Source organism: Lissotriton vulgaris, chromosome 9 (assembly GCF_964263255.1).
Source record: "Lissotriton vulgaris chromosome 9, aLisVul1.2, whole genome shotgun sequence".
NCBI classification, from domain to species: domain Eukaryota; kingdom Metazoa; phylum Chordata; class Amphibia; order Caudata; family Salamandridae; genus Lissotriton; species Lissotriton vulgaris.
This window is the reverse complement of record NC_141697.1, coordinates 698,799,235-698,818,146: the sequence shown is the minus strand read 5'-3', so window position 1 is coordinate 698,818,146 and position 18,912 is coordinate 698,799,235. Positions and strand designations below refer to the sequence as shown.

General features: G+C 47.4%; 1 protein-coding gene across 10 annotated transcripts in view; it reads right to left on the bottom strand.

The window, feature by feature from the left end:
* CLASRP (CLK4 associating serine/arginine rich protein) overlaps positions 1–18,912 on the bottom strand; it is an 893,416-nt gene that overhangs the window by 656,573 nt on the left and 217,931 nt on the right. For all 10 annotated transcript variants that reach the window (XM_086938423.1, XM_086938429.1, XM_086938425.1 and 7 more), the window contains one exon: positions 12,124–12,203. In XM_086938423.1, the coding sequence (XP_086794549.1) occupies positions 12,124–12,203 (80 nt within the window). The remainder of the gene's footprint in view (positions 1–12,123; positions 12,204–18,912) is intronic.

Here is an 18,912-nt window from a genome sequence, read left to right as displayed (position 1 = left end):
AACCCTGAACCGGTTTCCTCCTCCCCCTCCTCCTCCGAGCTCCGATCAGATGATAGTACCGATTCTGAGTCTTCATTCAGGGAGAAGAAGCACTCTCCCTCTATAGAAGCACCATCCCCTTTTTCCGGCGCCTGTTTGCTCATTCCTTCTGCGGGGTCGTCTTTGTTTGCCAGACTGACCCTGCTGCCCCAGGTGCTATCCGAATGTTTTGAGGCATTCATTTCCGCCTCCACGAGTATTAAGGCCCCCAACATATCGGCATTCGTATCCCCCAAGTCTATGGTTGAATACCCCCCGTGTCTCCCTTTGCCTCCATCTCTTATTCCTTTCGCTGGCTAACCTCTGCTGTGTGCTTCACCTGTTTGAGCCTCTGCATTGAGCTTCTGATCCTGCGTTAGAGCGGGCCGTTTCCCGGCAACCAAGTTCTCCGTGCACTGAGCGTCTGTAACGTCCTCGAGGACGTTTCTTCCAGCATCCACCAATGCGTCTGTTTCGTGAGGCGGATCGGCCTGCTCGGGAGTCCTCGATGAAAGAACCTCTGCCAGGGTAGGTTGCCGCATTCCTAGCTCTCTGATCTTGTGCTTGCCATCCCCTTTCCCGAATTTAATCATAGCGGGATTTTGGGACTCCGCTGGGGTTCCATCATTGCCTCTGGCAGCCGCGCTCGGCTTTCCCCGCATCTCTGCTTTCTTTCCTTTCTCTGTCGGGGGAAATATTTTGCGGATCGCGTCGGGGCCCTTCCCGGCGGCAGTGTCCGTCTTCGAAGTAGCAGAAGCAGCTGCCCCTGCTTTTGTTGCTGGAGGGTCTGGCAGTTCTTTAGCCTTCTCGCTCCCTTTTTCCGATTTTGCAGACCAGGGGGGTATCTTAGGTGCCATGCTCTGCATGCCAAGCAACCTTGCAGCCTTTCTTTTAACCCAGACGCAAGTCAGTCCAATCCAAAGGGTTTGCTTCTTAAAATGACTATACTCCTGCAATCCTCTAAGCCACCATAGTTCTGGAGCCATCAGGGGTATATATCAGGGTTACACAGCATCCTACTCGCTAGTCAGACCATTGATGGGCAGGAGAGGCAATAGATGCGACCTCTCAGCACAACTCTGCAGCGGCCATCTTGCCCCGCCACTCTTTAGCACAGTTTCAATGAGGAGCAGCAGACAGGCCAGCAGGGCTAGGGCCAAGTCAGTTGATCTCCTCAGTCTTCTGCTTTCACAGCTCTTCAATGTCTTTCTTCATAGGTCATTAGGATCTCCATGTCAAGGGCTCCCCTAAATGAATTTAGGGACATTAGGGGAGTGTATGGTAGTAGCCAATGAGCTACTGACCCTTGGGGTCACTACACCTGCTTTATGACCACTTACTGTGGGAAGTGAGCTTAACCCTGTCCCAGAATTCCTAAGTATGCCATCACCAAGATGGCTACTTCTGAAAAATCATGTCCAACTCTCTGTAGCCCACCTTAGTGGTGGTACTAGCCTGAAGGTGGCCTACCTGACTAGCTAATTTTTCCACCTGTCTTGCTCCCAGGACCCTTGAGACCCAAGCCCCCTGTTAGGAGCTCCCAGACTTGTCCCCAATTCCGCCCTCTAGTCTGTTTCTAGGAGCCCCCCTTCTTTCACCTGCGTAGTGCGCAAAGTTACCAGTGCCTCTGCACCTGGAGGCCCCAGAGCAGGTATTCAGTAATTGCTGGTGTTACTTTGGACCTTGGCTCCCGACAACCCTGAGTCCTGAAAGAGACCTCCAGAAAGAAACCGTAAATAACTTTCCGCAACATATCTCTCCCCCCCCCCCTGCCATCCTCCAAAGGAAAGCATTGAAGCGTAAGGACGCATTTACGTGAAAATGTTTACTTACATGTGAAAATCTATATTTAAAAAGGTACTTTTACTTGATTACTAAGTTCTTGGTATCAAAAGTTTTATAAAAATGCTACTTATTTTTCTAAACTTTTCGCAGATTTATTATTGGGTGTGTGTCTCAATTATTGCCTCTGTGAAAACAACAAATGCTTAGCACTATCCTCTGATGAGCCGAAACTGCTCGACCACACTACCAAAAAAAGAAAAAATCTAGTGTTCTCATTTTTGCCTCTGGTAACCAATATGGCTGCCTGGACTAGCTACAAAGTGTACCGCGTTTTGGTTCACTTTATAGAGAGCTAGCTTCCTACACAAGTACCAAAAGAAAACCTTAATTTTGTTAATTTTTAAAAGAAATATTAGAGTTTTACAGCTTTGATCCAGTCAAGATGGCTTCAGGTGTGCTGTAATTATGTCATACAGAACTTTAGTGCTTTAGTTGTTCATTAGAAACCTGTAGAACATCAAAAGGCTGCTGCGGTTGAAGGTACACATTTTACTCAGTATATCAGACTTTGTCACATGGCTAGGGAAGATGGTGTGAATTTATAGAAAATGTGCTCTCATTTTAGCTTTTGGAGCATCGTCCACAACTTCTATGAGAAAATCAGTTCCCTGTGAAATATGATGCATCACATCCCAGCAGAGGCCAGTGTTTTTCACCAGGTAAAATCACCTTGCAACACACCAAAATTTCTAAAAATTTTGCATGGTACCACCACCAAAATATAAATAACATGACTAAACGCTGTTATCACCCTTCATATGTGTTCTTTTGTGACCCTGAAAAATGTGTGCTCACAACAGGCATTTTAATGGGAACCATGTCCCGGAGCATTGTGATGTATACCACAACATGTTGTCCATGCTGTGGGCAGCCAATCCAAGAGGTGCTCACATGCTCCTTGAGGGGTCACACTGTGCTCATTCTGCTCCCTTATACATTTGTTTTCATTCATTTTCAAGTCACAGGGTGTAAGTCCTCCCAGCAAATCCGGATTGACTAGTCTCTTATAATGCAGCTATTTGGGTGTATCTGGGCTGTTGCTTTCCAGATATGATCTCATTTAACACCGTCATACCCAATCCAAGCCTCTCTTTAAACACGAATTACGTGAAAAAGGCTGAATGGATTTACACCAAACTGTAAACAGAATAATTTGAGCAAAGTTTCAACTTTTTTCCTATTTTGGTTTAATTCCATTCACACATTTTTCTGTACTGCAACTGGAGTTTTCTATGGATATTAATATGGTATATCAATATTTTGTGACCCCATTTTTTCTTGGCCCCTGTTTGGCACATTGGCTTGATACTTTGCAGGAAGGAGCTAAGGTGGATGAATTTTTGTTCGGTAAACAGCAGCTAAGTTATTAGTGAAACTAAAATGTTCTTCCTATGGAAACTCTGACCAAACTATAACTACACAGTGGCAACCGGCATTGCGTAATCTTTATATTATAGATCCTTTCATTAGAAAATCTAAATTAAAAGCTTTTTCAGCCTGAAAGAACACTATGAGGGCCAAATGTTCATTTTCTTTCAAATAGGAAATAAAACGTACTCTTGAAAAATTATCTAATCAACATTAAGACAGTGCCCAAGATTTTCTTTCACAAATCTTTTTTAAATGAAATCAAGAAATAGGTAGGACAACGTAGACAGAAAAGCAGCAGAACGTATAGACTTAAAAAAATAGCACTGCTCCTTTAAAAGATTAAAGTTTTCAAGAACCCCATTATCCTCTGGCAGTACCAGTAGGCACGTTTGCTTTTATAGAGAACGTTGGATTCTGGGTATTATGAGACAGATTCCTTGTCCATTCAACCAGTGAGATGGGGGGGGGGGGGGGGGGTTGCTTATAACTTTAACGAGGAAACCCTGGAGGAGAACTAGATTACCTAAGTAACTTGTACTCTCCTCCATGGGATACTCAAATAGTTATAAGAACAGAACAGAATAGCAATGGAAATACCAAACAAGAAGTAGATGAATGAACAAGTGATAATATTGTCTATCGAAACAGGTCATAAGCAAGCATGGCCTACCTGGGTGTGACCCATAAAGTCTGATTCAAGACTGTCTTGTAAAGGTATGGACAGACCTCTCGTTGGCAGCTTTGCATACATCTTAGATGGGGACACATCTCAGAAAAGCCTTTATAGCGGTTTTGTCCCTAGTAAAATGATCTTTGGGACTGTTCTAAAAAGTTTTACTTTGTTACCAAATGGCACATAGAACACAAGACACTATTCTCCTAGAAATAGATTTACTGGTGTAGGGAAGTGACCCTTTGTCATGGTCACCTCCATTATTTGCCACTGGTAATGATGTTTTTCAACTGATGTGCAATGGAACCCTACTAACAAAGGCCCGAGCGGCAGTGTTCTTTCCCTAAAACAAGGTAAAATGTTCTGATTGTCACACAATTAATTGACACACACTTTGGCACTACTAGAAGTCCCTGGTAAGTGGTACCCCTGGTACCAAGGTCATGGCAGTGCTCTTTCCCTAAAACAAGGTAAAATGTCACACAATTGACACACACTTTGGCACCACTATAAGTCCCTAATAGGCAGTACCCCTGGTACCTAGGTCATGGGTACCAAAGAGGGTCCCTAAGTGCTGCAGCATGTACTATGCCCCCCCATACAAACTACATGCAGCCTGCGTGTCATGGTACAAACCATGAGCATGGGTGAAAACACGACATGGCACACTCATTTCCCATGGCAAAGTCACTGCATGTAATATATAGGTTACTCCTACAGCAGGCTTTGTAGCCCTAGGGCAGGGTGCATTATATTACATGTGAGAGGATATCTGCAGGAGCAGATATGCCCCTGTGCTGTCTAGTCCAATTGCTAGACAGTGAAAGTGAACAGGGAAGCCATCTTGAGTGCATGTACTTTGCACTGATCGTTTCAAGTTTGCTAGCTACACGAAAGCTGCATTGAAAAATATGGTGTTTGGTACTGTTGTCAGAACAATACTTATAATGGCATGCATCCAGAGGGCACCTTAGAAGTCCCCCTGAGAAACCTACCACTATATTGTGTTCTGGCTCACTGGTTTCATCCAGTCTGCCACCACAGATGTGTTTCTGACCCCCTGCAGGTGAGAGCCACTATCTAAGGCCAGAAACAAGGCCTGCTCCATAGGAAGTTTTTCACACCTCCTCCAGCAGATTGGCTAATGATTTAGCATATCAAGGCCAGGGGGCTTTAAAGCCCCTGATGTCTTTGATATGAAACCCTGGCTTCCCCTAGACCTAGGAGCTACAACTCTCTGCCCGGAGGTACATTTGGAACCCGGACAGGTGGGAAGTTAGCTTTGCAAGGAGGCGTGTTACACCACCAGGCTAGTCACACCCCTAAGGTGGGCTGCCAGATGTGCGTAACGAAAGAAGGATTACACTATCTTGCTTTCGGTGGAATTAGGAACTCTGGGACAGGGTTATGCCCACTCCCCACAGGAAATGGTCATATAGGGAGGTGTAGTGACCCCAAGGGTAAGTAGCACATTGGCTACTACACCAGACTCCCATAGTGCTCCTAAATTCAGTATTTAGGTGACCCTGACACACGGAACACAGATTCCTACGAAATTGCCTATCTTTGAACTCTAATAAAAAATGACACAAAGAATAGTCGAATAACTTAAGATGGGTGGACTGAGGATTTGGCACCAAACCCTGCCTGCCTGCTCCAGTCTCTAAAAATGCACAGACAGGACTCGGCCTCCAGCTATGCATCCTCCACAAGCCCTGGAGGGCTGCCAGCACTTTGCCAACCCGCCAACTTCTCCCTTGAAGTTGAGGACCCACTTCCCTGGAGCCACCGACCACAATGCCAAAGTTCACTGATCTGCTGACCACCTGGTCCACCTACACAGCCGATGCACAGGAGGAGTTCGCTGTGCTCTAGGAGGTCAGTTCCGTCCCCTCACCAAGTTTGGAGATGCCAGGAACCCCAGGAGCCACCTTGCACCAATAACCGGCGTGATGGACCCCTTGCAGCAGCCAAGACATACTCAGTGTCCTGTCTAGACACCAACACCACCTGGACTGACGTGGGACATCAGCACCAGAGAGGGCATCAGCGAGAGTGGTCCCACTGTCCTGTTTTGTCCCCATCTCCAGGTCGACCCCAAAAGTTAGAGCCTCCAATGCAAGCAACGCGTCGGACAAAACACATCGTCACCCAAACCACACAGCCCAAGTCCGAGCCTACAACCAGTGCACCCTTGCCTCAGAGACCTTCAAGCACCAAGCCACCCTTTGGGTTCCAACACATTAGTTCCCCAAGTCCCCATTTCCAGCATTTTTCTGAAACAGGTTTTCTTCATATGCTAAAGTACTTATCTAATCTCGTAGACAGAAATTAATATAAAAATCTATTTTATTTTTCGAATTTTGTGTCGGATTTTCTTATTGAGTGTGTGTCTCATTTCTTGACTGTGTATGTAACAAATGCCTAACACTCCCCTACGATAGGCCTACGGTTTCTCGACCACATTACCACTAACAGAGCACCTTGGGATGGCTAGAGCAAGCCCCTGTACACTAATAAGGGATACCTGGACGCTCTGCACAGTGCACCTCATTTTGGTACACTATAAAGAAAGCCAGCTTCCTACAATTGGGAACAGCTAATCTCATTGAAATTGTCCCATAATTCAAAAATAAATGATCAGACTGCCTAAGACCTTTTTTATTTCCAAAGTCTAAAGGGCTCACTCGGCTGAAGATGTATTTTGAAAAAATATGGCAATGAAATAGTCTGACTTTATTTCTATGAAACACAGAACAGGGTCCCTGGATGCACAAGGCATGAATCTCACCAACTCAGTATACAGACGTCATAACTATCAGAAGCACAGACAACCAAGTTAGATGTTGCAACAATAACTTAAGTATTGTCTCAAAGGGAGTCTCCTTTATTTTACAGAGTACTACGTAAAGTTCCCAAGTAGGTTTCAGGATATCTAACATGGTAAAAAACATTTTATGTTATGTTATGAGGTTTTATAGAGCGCACAGCTGCCCCAGCAAAGGGACGTCCCGGCGCTGATAGCAAACAGAAGGGAGGCAGCTAACAGAAAGGAGGCCTAAATTGAAGGAAAAAGGTGGGTCTTAATAGCCTTGCGGAAAGCTAAGTAGTTATCAATTCTGCGGATGTGGATAGGATGTGAGTTCCAGAGTTTAGCCGCCACTAAGCGGAAAGATCGACCACCAGCTCGTGCCCTCCTTACCTGGGGAACAAGCGCCAGGTGATGACCCATCGAGCGAAGTTGGCGAGTAGGGGTGTATGATGAGAGCATATTGGCCATGATGACTGGAGAGGAGAAATTCAAGATCTTAAATGCAGTGCTGAGAGACTTGAACTCTACTCCTTTGGCCACCGGCAGACAATGAAGCCGACGGATAGCGCCAGAGGTGGGGCAGATTCTAGGCAGACCAAGGAGAATTCTGGCAGCTGCGTTTTGTACCCTCTGCAGTCTCACAACATAAGACTGGTTAGCCCCCAGGTAGAGCGAGCTAGTGTAATCCAGTCTTGACAGGACTGAGGCCTGGATAATCACCTGCCTGATGGATGGGTAAAAGAAAAAGGCCCAATAGAGGTTTGCGCCGTAGAATGCCGAAACACATCCCTGCCACCTTCTTAGTTTGGAACTGAAAGCCGAGTCAACCCTAACACCTAGATTTTTCGCCACCTGTTTGGGGGTGGGTGCACAACCCAGAGTAACAGCCGGCCACCAGTGTTCTCTCCACAGCTCAGGATCTTTCCCTACCAGCAAGACCTCAGATTTGCTGGCATTGAGTTGGAGGCAGTTGGTAGTCATCCACCCCACAACAGCAGTAAGATCGCACCAAAACGTATGAGCCTCCCGCTCAGTCATCGGAGAGTGCAACTACCAACTGCGTATCATCTGCATATGATACTATTGTGAGCCCTCTACTGCTGGCCACCGCTGCTAATGGTTGGACATATAAGTTGAAAAGCGCTGGGCTCAGAGCAGAGCCCTTTGGCACGCCCTGTTTGATGATATGAACCGTGGAGGTGAAATGGGGGGGGGGGGGCACCTCTCAAAGAAAAGAGGCAAACCAGGCCAATGAAGGGCCCACAATGCCTACCTCCTCCAGCCTTTGCAGTAAGAGCTGTTGAGAGACAGCGTCGAACGCGGCACTGAGATTGAGCAAAATCAGTGCCGACGTTCGACTCATCCAGTGCAGCCCTCAGATGTTGCGTCACCGCTAGGGGAGCCGATTCCGTGCTGTGGCCCAGGTGAAAGCCATTCTGCAAGGGATCAATTATGTCATTCTCTTCCAAGAAGCCTATAAGGATGGAGATTATGTAGGCCTCAGAGATCTTAGAAGCACATGGCAAAAGAGAAATAGGACAAAAGTTTTCTGGTTTGGCTGAGTCGAGGGAAGGTTTTTTCAGCAGGGGGAAAACGCTCGCCTGCTTCCAAGTCCTGGGAACAACTGCCATAGACAGGGACATGTTGATCACCTGGCCCAGGGGTGTAAGAAGCACAGGTAGCGGTTTTAAAAATTGATCAGACTTCATAGGATCAGCAGGAGAGCCGGATTTGATCTTGCTGCATAGTGAGTGCAGCACATCCTCGGAAATCGGCGGGAAGATGGCAAGCGTGTGAATGGGGCAGGGTCTCCCCGCTGCGTTGGGGCCCTTATCCATTGGAGGAAAGGTTTTATAGATGTTTTCCACCTTGTTGACAAAGAAGGTGGCAGGAGCCTCACACTGCTCGTGCGACGTGATAGAGGGCGCTGCAGATGCCCCAGCTGATTTAAGATCTTGGAGTATGGAGAAAATACTCTTAGTGCGGTTACTGCTGCTCCTAATCTCGTCTGCATAATAGGCTGCACTCCCTTTCTGGATAGCCCTATGGTATTTCTTAGTGGCCTCCTGGTAGCACCCTTTCAGAGTGGAGTGGAGTAATAATCTCGTCTCCACGCCCCCTCAAACTTCTTACAGGCTTTACGCATGGTAGAGAGCCTGTCATTATACCAAAGACTAGATTTGGTGTTACTAAACTTGGACAGTTTAACAGGAATAAGTGTGTCCAGAGGTTGGAGTATCCAGTCCACTATCGCTTTGTCGACAGCATCCGGATCAATAGGCTAAAGAGAAGAGCTTTGAACTGGTCAAAGTTCAACTTATGCCAGGGGCGTTTGAGAGAGAATTTTTGGAGCACTCTTTGAGGGGGCTCGACCCCCAAGTGTGTCATGGGGATCAGGTAATGATCAGACCAGCACATCGGGATGGGCATAGTGACTGTGAGAGAAGGGAGGTTAGAGAAGACTGGATCTAGCAGATGACCAGCCGAGTGTGTAGGGCATTGAACCAGCTGAAACAACTCACAAGCCGCTAAGCCAGCAGAGAAATTGCCCACTTCTGAGTCAAGGTTGTTTCAAGATGCAGATTCAAGTCACCAATGACACTGAAATTGGCACATCTCATAGCCAGGGAACTTACTGCGACAATAAGCGCAGTCCTGAACTCCTTCGAATGTCCGGCTGGACGATAAATCAGTAGGCCAGACATAGTATAACTGATGTTAAGAGATCCAGAAGAGTGCAAACTCGCAGCCTATCAGGGGAACTTTAACAAAAGTGCACGTATAGCAACACTTGAAAACAACAGCGATACATCTCCCTCTAGCTTCTCTATTGAGAGTCACAATGCTAAAACCCGGGGGGGGGGGGCAAGCGTGGCTCAGCCACCATGATGTCTGACAGCCATGTCTCCTTCAGAAAAAGGACATTGGAAGATTCCTCATATAGCAAGTCGTGGACATGTAGTCTAGGAAATCTTTCATTATGGGCATGCTTAAGAAAGGTTTGTGACGGACATTTTGTATAGGCAGTAAAAGTTGCAAGATTTACCTTAAGCGAAGAAAAGTGCAATCCAGATCTTGTCAAGTGGAAACAGTAGGGAAGCACTACCTCTTGCCATATGAATGGATCAAAGCTGTTTTGAATACACCAGAGGAAGAGATCTCTTCATTTTATAAGGGTATGATATGTGATTTGAATGACGTTTAGCGTCCTTCAAAATGCACAGTCTCTTGGGGTAGATTTAGATAACCATATCATAGTTCAACAGCCAGGCCACTAAGTTCAACAGTAGAAGGTTGAGAGGCAGGATTGGTCTCTCAAATTGGTGAAGGAAATCAGGTCTGTATGGCAGCCCCCTTTGAGGTTTTACCCACAGGTGCAGAAGGTCATTAAACCACCACTGACGTGCTCACTCCAAAGCAATGAAGACAATCCTGGCTCTGCTGTAGGTCTAAATGATTATGGATGATGTTCAGGTGTACCAGAAAAAAAGCTTAAAGAAACATCCATGACCAAGTTATCAATAGGAGATTCTCCATCATTGGTTGATAGTATCTGGCGGAGAAGTTTGCTATTTTTTATTGTCTACATCTGCTAAGAGGTCTCATTGAGGAAAACCCCATCGGTGAGATATATATGGCAGAACTACATCGTGAAGAATCAACTTATAATTTTCTTGAATGATATTCTGAATAAGATGGCTTATGCATGCTGCACAGCTGGAGGATGCAATGCAATGATAGAGAGGTTTCTCACTATGAGCCTTTTCCAGATTGCTTGACTTTCAAATGATAGAAGCCTGGAACTGGTCTTTCTACTTTTGTTTAAATATTAGACTGTTGCTATATTATCCGTTAAATAAGGAGGCAGTTTGTTCAGAATTCTAGGAGGAATTACTTTATATCCAGATAGACTGCCCACTTCTCTAAATGAATAATGTTGTACAGTATCTATTTTTTGGACGAAATCCCTGGAACCTGGGGGTGATCCATGTGAAAGCTCCAGCCCGAGGGAGAGAAGTATCTCACAAACGTCTGTGATGGGATATCTAGGTGAAATAGAACTAACAGAATCTGTGATCAGTACATTCAAATGAATGGTTGGATAGAAGCCCCAGACAGATCACAGATTCAGTGATCACAGTTGCCCAAGATTTAGTGATAACAGTTGCCCACGAACCGGCACCACTAATCCTCCGAAACATTTCCAAAGAGTCCTTCTGTGATGTCTGGCATTAGGAAACTAAGAAAATGCAGGAAGCAACTGACTCCAGTAGTGAGGTGATATTTTTCAATATGTTGCATCAAGTAGAATTTTTTTTATTTTGTTTTGTATTCTTATGCTAAACTTTGACTTTTTTTAAATATATATACCTTTAAGCTTTTTTTTTAAACTATTTTTCTGAACAGTTTTTTATTGCACTCTTCAATTCTTCAAAAGTGTTAAGAGGCTTGGTGGTATTCTTTAAGTGATGACTCAATTCATGAGACAAGATCAATTCGTTCATTTTTCCAGAACATTTTTTTTTATTTACATTTGTTGCATATGTGGAGAACATCTGCAATCTCTGCTTTTCTTCTTCATCCACAGCTTCCGGTTGAACTCCAGAGTACTCATGTGGGTGCGTAGTTGATGGGTGTTTAATCAGTCCACTTGGAAGTACGACAAGAAATAAGTGGCCTTGACTGGACAAGTTTGCGCTAGATGTGTGCAATTTGCTGTCCCGACCTTTTGAATGCACCAGAAACTTGCCTATCTCAGTGTCTGTGTAGAAAGTGGAATGGTGCACTCCAAAGAGTGAGCTCGTCTACTGTAGGCTACTAACAAATTTTTCAAAAGTGTAGAGTGTGCAACCATCAGATGTCTCTTAATTTGATGTTTGAGGATTCGCAGATCAACCAATGGACACAGTATTATGAAAGGGCATCTCTTTTTACAGGTTCACAAACCATCCACGAACACATAGAAGGGACTTTCTGCAAACCATGCATTTATTTTTTAAATGTTCGATTTGTATGAAATAATTTGAAATAGAGTTCATCCAAGTTGATCTAAAGAGCCACAGATGCAGTGTTACATTTCAATATTTCCATATTTTACGCTTTCTGGAATTCGTAGTATCTGAGAATGAATGTGTGAATCTGGGTGAGCCAGATATACCAATACATATTTCCAAGGATCCAGGGAAGATCCCTGAATCCTTCTGAACCATTGTAGAGGTTTTATTGGTAACTGAGAATGTATTGTTCCACATTCATAAAGCTCTTGACCCTCTTACAGAGATCTTTGTACTCTTTACCATTTGAAAGCTCTGCAGCAAAAGAAACTCTATAAATACAATATGACACATTAACTGTATAATTTTCTTCTCTTTAACACTGCATACAAGAAAGAAGGTCAACTTACTGCCAGCAAAGTCATTCTGCACCAAGCCCCTGTATCGTTCATAGTTGCACTTTCTTTCATCAGACTCCTGTTCTGAAGAACTGCAAGAAAAGAAAGCTATTACCATCAATACATGGAGGAATGCTTTCATTAGGGAAACATGAAATATACCATATGATTAACCCACTGACAATGAAAGGTTTGTCTTCTCAAACCCTGAGACCCAGTTTAAATGATTGCACGGCAAACTAAGGTTACCGTACTCTCACTGTGACAGTTGGAGCCATATACCAGTGGAGCCTTGGGCATCTACACTTCTGAACTCCATGCTGCATTAACAATAGTCTTCTTTAACCCCAGTCTTGGGTGGTAATGTTGGTAGGAAATTCAGAACATAAAACAATTCTCAATATCGCATATTAATGGACAATCAGTCCCTTACTTAGCATTTTTTTTAAACAACCAAAAAAGACTTCGATGTACACAATAAAATGAAGAGCAGCAAACAAAATCAAAACTCTCTAGCCACTTCTCAGCATGCACAAGTGCTCACATTTCTAGAACTAAGTCTATATGTTATTTTAGTTGTGCTCATGAATACTGGGTCTGTGACGGCAAACAGTTTCTGGGCCCAACACTGAAAAACAGAAGGAGCTGTGAGAAGGTGGCCTGATATGCAGTGCTCACTATTCTAGTGAACACTATGTATCAGTCCAGCAACCCTTATTGATGATTGGTTGTAAGTCAACCTTATAGACCAGCTATCCTAGTAGCGTGGATACGAGCAGTCTAAGGCTAAAGACTCGAGAGGGCGTGTTAAGTCAACTGTTTACCACACATATACCCCTTGAACACCAAGTGAAAGGACACCACACAAGTGTTATGAAAATAAACAAGATATTTATTAAGAATCACAACAGCCCTGTACTCTTTATGAGGACAGGGTACTAAGCACAAAACAAAACCTTTACGAAAATACTTCAGTTAGCACAGTATATACAAATGCCCGAGGGGCACGAAAAACCATATACTCGCAAAGTGGAATGCGAAATTACTAGCAGGTAAGTACAGTACTAATAGGCTTTGGAATCGCTAGATCTTGACTATAGAATCTTCAGATTACTTCTAGGAGACCCAGGGGACTCGGGTGCAGAGTGTGCACTCTCACGCGTGATGCGGGACAAAGTCTATGGTACCTAGTAAAGACAAAGTTAGTGTTCTCGGGCGAACCCGACCTGGTGGGAGGAAAACGAAAGTGGATTCTGACCCTTGGATAGTGAGGCTATGCTGGGGCACCGAAATGCCGAAGTTACCTAGCCCAGGGGCTGCAGCTGCATAGGTCTCAAAAGACGTCGGGAATCCTCGTAGACGGACCAGGAGCCTGGAAGGAAGAAGTTGCTGGCAGGCGACCAGTGAAGAAAGTTCGATGGATCCAAGCCTGGATCGAAGGAAGATGACACCTGAAAGCAGAGGGGACCAAGTTCGAGACTACTAGCCAGTAGTCAGGTGGCACCAGGAGGGCACCGGATGGAAGTCACCTCGACTAGGTGAGTGGGTGACGCTGTGCTCGCAGATCTCACGGACCAGGAGGCGTTGTCGGCGACCAGGATGGAGGAGCGAGCTGTCCCACGAAGATTGAAGCTGTTGGCGTCGCTGGACCCAGGATTGGGCAACAAAGCCTTGGCAAATTCAAGCCCACGCGGTGGACTCAAAATGGCGTCTGGAGTGGACCAGGAGGGTCCGGGGTGCTTCTCTGTTGCAAGGAAGCAAGGGCCAGTCTGGAGCAACCAGACCAGCAGCAGTGATGTCGTTGGGCGTCGTGTAGAAGGCCACAAGCCAGCCGGCTAGTAGCCACACAGCGCGGTGAGCACGCAAAAGCAGAAGGGCCCCACGCAGATCGTGGAGATGCTGGAGGGCTGATCTTCGGTGCTGGAGCTGCTCAGGGTTGGGGCTTCTCGGACCCCAAAGCAATCACCAGTGGAGCACACGGTGGGCTTGTTGCAAAGAAGTCGTGCAGTCTTGGCGATCGTCGGTCCCTCGAGGTCTCGTCGCACTCACAGTTCTCAGCTTTGCTGTAGAGGTGAGTAGAGGTCAGAGGTGCCAGGGAAGCCGGGTCTCGTTGAGCTGGGTCGTCGGATTCGTGAAGAAGGACTTGCAGCAGACCGCAGTGTTCTTAGGATGGTGCCCGCTTGATGCAGGGTGACTACTCCTTAGCCACAAGGGAGAATCTTGAAGAAGGAAATCTTGATACCTTTCGCAGAAAGTCGGGTCTTGATTGTGAGAAGTTGGCCCGATATGCAGCGTTCGCTATTCTAGCGACCGCTATGTATCGTTCCAACGACCCTTATGGTGATTGGTTGTAAGTCAACCTTAGACCAGCTATCCTAGTAGCGTGGATACGAGCAGTCTTCGGGCTAAACTCTAGAGGGCGTGTTAAGCCAGCTGTTATACCATCACATACCCCTTGAACCCCAAGTGAAAGGACACCACCCAAGTGTTATGAAAATAAACAGAATATTTATTAAGAATCACAACAGCCCTGGACTCTTTATGAGGACAGGGTACTAAGCACAAACCAAAATTCTTAGGAAAATACTTCAAGTGCACAATTTAAACAAGTGTCCGGGGACACGGGAAGTTTAGTGGTCTCGGGCGGACCCGATAAGGCAAGTCGGAAGCGAGGGACTCGGGACCCTAGAGTAAGGAGGCTATGCAGGCACCGAAATGCCGAAGTTACCTAGCCACGAGGGCTGCGGCTGCACAAGTCTTACAGGCGTCGGGGTCTTCGCTGACGAGCCAGGAGCCGGAAGAAAAGGAGTTGCTGGCCGGCGACCAGTGCTGAATAGTTCGTAGAGATCCAAACCTGGATCAGAGATCGTTGATACCTGAAAGCAGAGGGGACCAAGTTCGTGCTACTAGCCAGTAGTCAGAGGGTACCAGGAAGGCACCGGTTGGCAATCACCTCGACTAGGTGAGTGGGCGACGCTGGGCTCTGCAGTCTCACGGACCAGGAGGCGTTGTCGGCGACCAGGATGGAGGTGCGAGCTGTCCCACGGAGGTTGATGCTGTCGGCGTCGCTGGGCCCAGGATTGGGGCAACAAGCCTTGGCAGATTTCAGGGCCACGGTGTGGGCCTAAAATGGCGTCTTGAGTGGACCAGGAGGGTCCGGGGGGCTTCTCTCAAAGATGGAAGCAAGAGCCAGTCTGGAGCAACCAGACCAGCAGCGTTGGTTGTCGGATGTCGTCAAAGAAGGGCACAAGCCAGCGGCTAGTGACCAGACAACGTGCTGAGCAGCGAGCAGAAGGGCCCCACGCAGTTCGTGGAGATGCTGGGAGACTGCACTTCGGTGCTGGAGCTGCTCAGGGTCGGGGCTTCTCGGACCCCCGAGCACTCACCAGAGAATTGCTTCGATGGTCGTGCTGATTAAGAAAGCGTGCAGGTTTTGATGATGGCCGGTCCCTCGAGGTCTCGTCGCACCCACAGATCACAGCTGAGCTGATGACGTGGGTAGAGGTCAGAGGTGCCAGGGAAGCCGGTTCTCGTCGAGCTGGGCTGTCGGATTCCTTGAGGAAGGACTTGCAGCAAACCGCAGAGTTCTTAGATGGTGCCCGCTGGTGCAGGGTGACTACTCCTTAGCCACAAGGGAGAAATCTTGAGAAGAGTCTCGAAGTCCTTTCGTAGAAAGTATTCTTGATTCAAAGATGATCTAATTTGGAAGGGTCCCCGCTCCGGCCTTTATCCTAAAGAAAGGGGTGGGTACATGACTAGGTCCTGCCCTAAGGGTGGGACCAGGAAGGGGGGTAGTTACACCCCTCTCCCCTGCCGGACTTTCCCCAGGCCAGGGCTGGCGCCCCTGGAACTGGTTCTGACCGGCAGATGCGTAGTGAGCACCGGGGTGCCACTCCGCAGTCACCTTCTCGCAAAGCCCTACCTACCCAGAATACACAAACCCTGTCTGGGACGGTGCAAACACCGCCCTTGACAGGAAACCCTTTGTCCAAGCTCTCCTCGCTTGGAAGGACTCCCAGCAGCAGGAGGTCAGACTCGTGTCTGTGGTGGCAGCATCCATTTTGTGGAGCTGAGGCTTTAGTTAACTTTAACCGGGGTTCACAGTTACGTACATGTCGTGTCCCTCTAGAAGGGCGGAATGCTAACCTCGTCGCCAGAATTGGTGAGGGGGCAGTATCCCGATTCGTATGACACCTTACTCGACATGTCTTGATAACGCAATACCGAAGTTACCGATATGGCACGCGTTATCATGGAACAGCCATTGGGTCTTGGTTCCGCCAGCTGCAACCGGGCTCGGCTCGGGCCAGAACCCAATTCACACGATTCCAAGCACTCTGCCTTCAGGATTGTCAAGGCCTGCCATAGGAGTGTCTGATAGGAACTCGGGTGTCCATTGTGTGGTTAGATATAGGGCTACTATACCTAAAGCAACGAGCGGGTACGCTACGTTGCCCCAGCTGTCGTGCAGCCAGTTGTGTCAGATTTAGATGGCCATCCAGGGGTGGCATAATACATGCTTCAGCCCCTAGTAGGCCCTGGGTACACCGATGCCCTGAGTTACAGGGTCTGACAAGGTGGCCCAGTTCCAATTGGGTAATGCACCTAAGGTACACGCATCAATTTAGAGAGAGAACAGCTAGGCTGTGGGTCTGATTAGCAGGCCCGCAGCACGAGAAAGTCGTAAACCAGTGAAACAAAAGCAAAAAAGTCTGGGTGATCATAGGATTGCAGACCCTACTCTCCTACATGACCCCCCCCCCCAAACGTTGGGACAATAAGCTAACCTTGACCAGGTGAGTCTTCTTGTTCTAAGTGGAAATACCTGGAGAGCCCATCTGCATTGCCATGATCAGTACCAGGTCTATGCTCCACTGTGAAGTCCATCCCCTGTAGGGAAATGGACCACCTAAGCAGTTTGGGGTTTTCACCCTTCATCTGATTTCGCCATAAGAGGGGCTTATGGTCGGTCTGAATTTTGAAATGAGTGCCAAACAAGTATGGCCTCAGTTTCTTCAGGGCCCACACCACAGCGAAGGCCTCCCTCTCTATAGCTGACCAATTTTTCTCTCTGGGGGTCAGCCGTCTGCTTATAAAAGCAATGGGCTGGTCATTACCATCAAAATTCAGTTGAGATAGAACAGCTCCCACACCCAACTCAGAAGCATCTGTTTGGACAATGAATGGTTTGGAGTAGTCTGGACTCTTGAGGATAGGTGCCGTGCACATGGCCTGTTTTAGGTCATCGAATGCTTTTTGACAGCTCGCTGTCCACTGAACCTTTTTTGGCATTTTCTTACTCGTCAGTTCATTGAGCGGAGTCACAATCGATCCGTAATTTCTGACGAACTTCCGGTAGTAACCAGTCAGGCCCAAGAAAGCTCGAACCTGAGTCTGGGTGGTTGGAGGAGCCCAGACCCTGATTGACTGTATCTTGCTCTCCAGTGGCTGAACTTGACCTCCCCCGACGAGGTGGCCCAAGTATACAACCTGTGTCTGCCCTATCTGGCACTTGGTAGCCTTGATAGTGAGACCTGCTGCTTGCAGAGCCTCTAACACTTTCCGCAGGTGGACCAGGTGATCCTCCCAGGTGGAGCTAAAGACAGCAATATCGTCAAGATACGCCGCACAGAAGTCGTCCAGCCCAGTGAGAACGTGATTCACCAACCGTTGGAAGGTGGCAGGTGCATTTTTGAAACCAAAGGGCATCACCACAAACTGGTAGTGCCCACCAGGGGTAGAAAATGCGGTCTTGGGCTTGGCGTCCTCAGCTAACCTGATTTGCCAATACCCAGCTGTCAGGTCAAACGTACTTAAGTAGTTGGCCGAAGCCAATCTATCGATAAGCTCGTCTGCCCTTGGTATTGGGTGGGCATCGGTCTTAGTGACTGCATTGAGACCCCGGTAGTCTACGCAGAACCTCATCTCTTTCTTACCGCCCGGGGTGTGAGGTTTCGGCACTAGAACTACAGGACTAGCCCAGGGGCTGTCCGAGGGTTCAATGACTCCCAGCTCCAACATTTTCTGCACTTCGTTCTTGATGCAGTCTCCAACGTGATCTGGCTGCCGGTAGATTTTACTCTTCACGGGCAAGCTGTCGCCAGTGTCGACCTCATGGGTGCACCAATTGGTCTGACTGGGTGTTAGAGAGAACATATGCCGGAAGGATTGAAGAACCTGTTTACAATCCTCCTGTTGATGTTCGGAGAGGCTGCCACAAAAGACAACACCATCTACCGATCCATCGTCAGGATTCTGAGTGAGCAGGTCGGGGAGAGGGTCACTCTCCTCCTCCTGTCCCTCATCCATGGCCATGAGCAAACTCATGTCCTTCCTGTCGACATATGCCTTGAGCCTGTTGACATGGAGCACCCTGTGGGGGCTCCGGGGAGTTCCCAGGTCTATCAGGTAGGTGACCTCTCCCTTTTTCTCCAGGATGGTGTAGGGCCCGGACCATTTGTCCTTGAGTACTGCCGGGGCCACTGGCTCCAGCACCCACACCTTCTGTCCGCGCTGATAAACAGTCAAGACAGCCTTTTGGTCATGCCAAGTTTTTTGGAGTTCCTGGCTGGCCTTAAGGTTTTCGGATGCCTTCTCCATGTACTCAGCCATCCGCGAGCGGAGGCCCAGCACATAGTCCACTATGCTGGTTGCAGGCTTTTTGAGAGGTCTCTCCCATCCTTCCTTCACCAAACACAGGGGTCCTCTCACAGGATGCCCGTACAAAAGTTCAAAAGGGCTGTAGCCAACCCCCTTCTGTGGGACTTCTCTGTAAGCGAATAAAAGGCAGGGGATCAGGAC